This window comes from Megalobrama amblycephala, linkage group LG9 (genome assembly GCF_018812025.1).
Source record: "Megalobrama amblycephala isolate DHTTF-2021 linkage group LG9, ASM1881202v1, whole genome shotgun sequence".
Classification (NCBI taxonomy): domain Eukaryota; kingdom Metazoa; phylum Chordata; class Actinopteri; order Cypriniformes; family Xenocyprididae; genus Megalobrama; species Megalobrama amblycephala.
The window spans coordinates 691,409-696,502 of NC_063052.1; the positions used below are offsets into that span (position 1 = coordinate 691,409).

The window sequence follows — 5,094 nt, forward strand, 5'->3', positions numbered from 1 at the left end:
CACATGCCCAAGATATTTTACAGACGTTCTAAAGAATTGACATTTCTCAGGCGAAAGCTTTAACCCAAATTCCTTCAATCTCTGGAGAACTCTAAGTAATCGGTCCTCATGCTCCTCAAGAGTAGCTGAGAAAACTATGACATCATCAAGAAAGACCAATACTTCTCTCAAATTCATCCCACCCATGCACTTCTCCATTACCCTCTGAAAAGTACTGGGAGCGTTCGTAACTCCCTGCGGCATCCTGTTGAACTCCCAGAACCCCATAGGTGTGACAAAAGCCGTTTTACACTTGTCTTCCTCCTCCATTTCCACTTGATAATAACCAGACTTGAGATCCATTATAGAAAACCACTTCGAGCTGGTCAAAACAGAAAAGGCCTCTTCAATGTTGGGTAAAGCGTATGCATCTTTGATTGTTTGGCTGTTCAGCTTCTGATAATCCACGCATAGCCTGATGTCACCGTTTTTTTTCTTCACCACAACGATTGGAGAAGCAAAAGGACTTTCTGAATCACGTATGATGTTAGCATCTTGAAGTTCTTTTAAATGACGTCTGACGGCCTCATAGTCAGAAGGATGGATCGGTCTGGGCCTATGTTTAAATGGAGTTGGATCTGACAAGCGTATTCTGTGTTTGATTTCAGTGGTATGACCAAAATCGAGGTCACTGAGTGCAAAAGCGTCTGATACCGAATTTAATTTCCTGGTGATTCTCTCTTTCCACTCTTCAGACAAAGGAGAATCAGTGAAATCAAAAGTGAGTTTTCCACAATCAGACACATGCATGGAATTGCATGTTGCAAAAGATGAAGTAACGTCATGGTGGAGTAGTTCCCCTGCATTGGGAGCTGGGAGAGACGACACAACCTTTGGAAAGGAGAGTTCAGCAATGTTGTGACCTAAGGGCACTTTGATGTCATGTACCGTGATATTTTTAACTAAGACAGGCACCTTGAAAGATGGAACTGTTGGGCTTGTCATAATGTAGCTACAGAACAGGAGACCTGCAGGTAATCTTGATTTGGGAGGCTCTACTAAGAGAGTCGTATCTGTTGCTACAGGGACATGTCTTGTGTAGCCAGTTAAAACCACTCTTTCTCCTGCAGGAATGATGACACTCTTCTTGCTCTGCAGCTTCACAGTTCCCACTCTACCATTTTGCCGATTTATTTTGAATCGGTGATACAAATGTTTCAAAAGTGGAGAACCATGACTGTCCTTGGTCCTGTGCTTCACAAACTCACCCTGGATAAGTGCACACTTTTCATAGAGAGGATCAAGTGTATTGGTGCCTATCAGCAAGGGGACATCCACATTTGTCCTGTGATCAGGTACAACAAGTGCAAGAGTGTGAATTTTTTCAGACTTTCCCATGATATCTTCTGGAAAGTCTACGTCAACTTGAACATAGCCCAAATAAGGTACTTCCTGACCACCAGCACCTTCTATGTCTAAAAGATCATGGATGGGAAAAATGGGCTGATGTGAAAGATGATTCTCATGGAAAGACTTTGACACTGTACTGACCTGAGAACCTGAATCCAGAAGGCTATCGCACTGGACTCCCTCAATGATAACAGTTGACGTACATTTTGGCCCTACTAACCCCTTTGGAAGAGCACCTTCAACCATCTGAGCTTGAGAATGAGTTTTACAGGTGACTGTTTCTATTTCTTGACTTTGTGTGGGACGTTTCATTTTATTTCTGGGCGCAGTCAGTCCCTCCACCGCGACCCGTTCCAGTTTAAATGCCCATATTTGGTTTGCCATTCATCTTGTTTTTCTTTCAGTTCCTCATATTTCTGATCCACTAAAGGCTTATTTGGGGGATTTTCACACTGTCTTGCTAGATGCCCATCATTGCCACATTTAAAACAGAACCATGACTTTGGCCTGGGCTTTGGTGCTGTCTGTTGAGCTTGAACCTCTGCCACCCTAGCTGAGGGGATTTCTTGAGCTGGATTTTGAGTTTTGTTAGCATGTCTCTGTCGCCTTTGCTCCTTCTTTTTAGTAAGCTGCATTTTTAGTTCTGCAACCTGCTTCCGCAATGCTTCAGTTTCTGTGATGATAGTCTGCAGGACATTAGCACTAGCATCTTGAGAACAAGGAGCTTCATTCACTAGCTGCATATTCAGAAAGGATTTGGGCTTGGTAGTCCCTAAATGCCGTTGCATGCGATCATGCTTTGCGGCTCTCCTATCTTCCTCTGTTCTCACCTGTAACAGGAATTCCGAAAAATCAGGAGGCGTTTCTGTTTTAAGCCCTAACTGCAATGCCAGAATGAGAGACTGATCCCAGCACCCACGCCGAAACTGCCGCAGTAACTGTTTATTGGCATCTGCTTTATCAATGCCACCTCTCTTTGTTGCAGTAGTAATCAGCACCTGTAATCGCTGCAGGTACTCTGAGGCTTTTTCTCCTGTGTTTTGATGAGTACCGAGGAACCTTGCGAAGATTTCGTCCCCATCCTCAACCAATCCATATGCTGAATCAATAAGTTTCACATAATCGCAAGGATCTGCATGTGGGCCTAGCTGTCTGATTAAATCAGAGGCTGGTGGAAGCAGACTTTCTAAAATTGTACGTCGCTGCATGTCAACTGGAATTTTGTCTTGAATCATAAGCTCTACATGGAGAGACCATGTCTGGAAGTCCACTTCATTAGGAGGCTTAGGAAGTTTGCCTGAAAATGGGCGAAGTCGTTTTGTTCCTTGATTTGTAGAAATTGAGTTATCACTTTTAATGACATGCTCCACGATGATCTTCTGAACGTCTGGTGGATTGAAAAGATCATTGGCAGAGGCCACTTCATTTATTGGAGCTGGTTGCGTTACTGTCATCCGCTTTCTGGATTTAGCGGCAATTGTGGGCAAAGCATACTGGTTTTTTTTCAATGTATTGGGGGGTTTACGAATTAAAGGGTCCCACTATCATCAGAGTCTTGCTCACTGTCAACATATGAGCTATCACTTAAATCTAAGGGTTCTGTCTGCACTGGGGATTTCTTTGGAGTAGAAACCACTTTATAAGCCCTATCTACACGCCACATAATATTAGGGTGTCCAACACTAGAGAAATACTTTGGAAGGACAGGTGCTATGTTTGTGAGAGATTCCTCTGATTCGAACTCTACAAGAGCTTTCACACCATTCTCTTGCCCTGTCTGCCTCAACCTGAGAATTTTGTTAACAGATCCAAAAGTCGAGCAGAATTCAGTTATCTGTTCATCAGTATCAGCTGTGGTAATACCGTCAATGTACACAGCATTCTTTAAATTTACACCGCCCATCTGTTCAGTGTCCATGGCTGGTTTCACACAATGTACAACGTAAATTAAAAAAATATTTACAAGAAAAAAATATTACAATATATCAAATAAATCAAACTGGCAATGTAACCCAAAAAATATATATATATATCGATTATTTCTACTCCTCCTGGCTGCTGGCTCGCCACAATATGTAAGCTTCTGCGCACTTCACACTACAACGAACTATGAACCTAGGAACTTTCCCAAGAAGGAGTAATAACACACACAAAAATAAAATATCCGAAGCGCTAAATCACTTCACTTTAAAACACGTGTATGTATATAGCCGGCATTTATTTAACAATAAACCAAAATCCAAAAATTACTTTTTTTTCTTCCGTTACAATGTATTTAGTTGAAACCACAGTATCCCTTGCAACTCAGAAATCAATGTCCTTTTAGTATAGAAGCAAATGTCCTTTTAGTATAGAACCAAATGTCCTTTTAGTATAGAACCAAATGTCCTTTTAAAAGTAGAATCAGAGCTCTGATGAAAATAATAAACCCCAAAAATATTAAATAAAATGTTCTACCCGGGTAGTGTGGTTTTTTTTTTTAAGTGTAATGAGATCTCAAGCGCTTATCTGTGAGATGAAATGAAAACACGTCGAATGGAAATGGAAGTTCCTGCTGATAGAGACTTCTTGCACACTATGCTCCTTCGCCGCACCTCCGTCTGTCCGATGGCGGTGAATCCAATGGCGGTATCAAATCATGCATACAAAAAACCAACCTGCATAACAGGGCAACATTCAATTACTCTATCAAAATCATTTCCAATTTCTTCCAGATCTGGAAACAACATTACTAAAACACATATTCATAATTGTACAGCTGTTTACAATTTAAAAAGGTTACATATTTCTCTCTGTCATTACACGTTAACTCAGACTAGCTTATTACATCGTAACCTAGATTACACGGCTCATAATAGCATCTCAGATTCATGTGACTCAAATTACTCTCCAGTTGGTTTTTACTCGAATAAAACACATCAAAATATTGAAATATCAAGATCATAGTATTTCCACAAAATAGTATTTTGCAAAAGCAATACTTAACTGCGTCACGCTAGCAGAGTGAACACTCTGCAAACTCACCGGAGAAAACAGAAAACAATCCACAAATCCTCGCCAGCAGTAAAATGCCTCTTCCCTCGCGACACCGTTCAAAAGATGATTTCTGTGTAGAAACTAGAGCTCTAAAACTTTATGTTTTTAAAATTAACTCAGTGTGTTTTTTTTTTTTTTAGAACTCTGTTCACTCCCATTCGGTCGCGTTCTTTTTCCCTTCTCCCTACTGAGAACTATATTAGTTTCACCTCTCTGCAGTGCCACTACTGCCATCTGCTGGGCAATAATGATATGCAGTTAAAAGACATAACTGAAAATAACCTAATTATTAGATAAACCTACTCTGCTTTTAGGTTCATTTTAAGTAGGTTACATCGAGACACACACACACACACACACACACACACACACACACACACACACACAAAAATCAGCATACAAAAATGACACATATTAAAACAATAAGTGTAATACAGCTTTAAATTGTTGTTGTTTTTCAATGCATCAGAATTGGTCCCGTTTATTTATTTATTTATTTTTTCTGAGCAAAAATTAAATATACATTTTCACCATGATTTACAGAAGATGCCCACTGAAATATCATTCAATGTAACAATCTTGTCAGGGAAATTTACAACAAAAATCGTTGTTGGGTCATATTAAAGACTAATTACTTTTACCCCAAATGCTAAAAAAAAACTTTCCAAG

At 40.1% G+C, this 5,094-nt stretch overlaps 1 protein-coding gene across 1 annotated transcript; it reads right to left on the reverse strand.

Moving 5' to 3' along the window:
* Nucleotides 1-1,718: 1,718 nt before the first annotated feature.
* Nucleotides 1,719-2,843, reverse strand: LOC125276070 (paraneoplastic antigen Ma1 homolog). Its single transcript, XM_048203488.1, has one exon. The coding sequence runs from the start codon at nucleotides 2,841-2,843 to the stop codon at nucleotides 1,719-1,721; it is 1,125 nt and encodes a 374-aa protein (XP_048059445.1).
* Between the last annotated feature and the right edge of the window lie 2,251 nt (nucleotides 2,844-5,094).

Excerpts from the sequence above, each read along its gene's own strand:
- LOC125276070 (XM_048203488.1), bottom strand. The coding sequence starts at position 2,843 with ATGACAGTAACGCAACCAGCTCCAATAAATGAAGTGGCCTCTGCCAAT.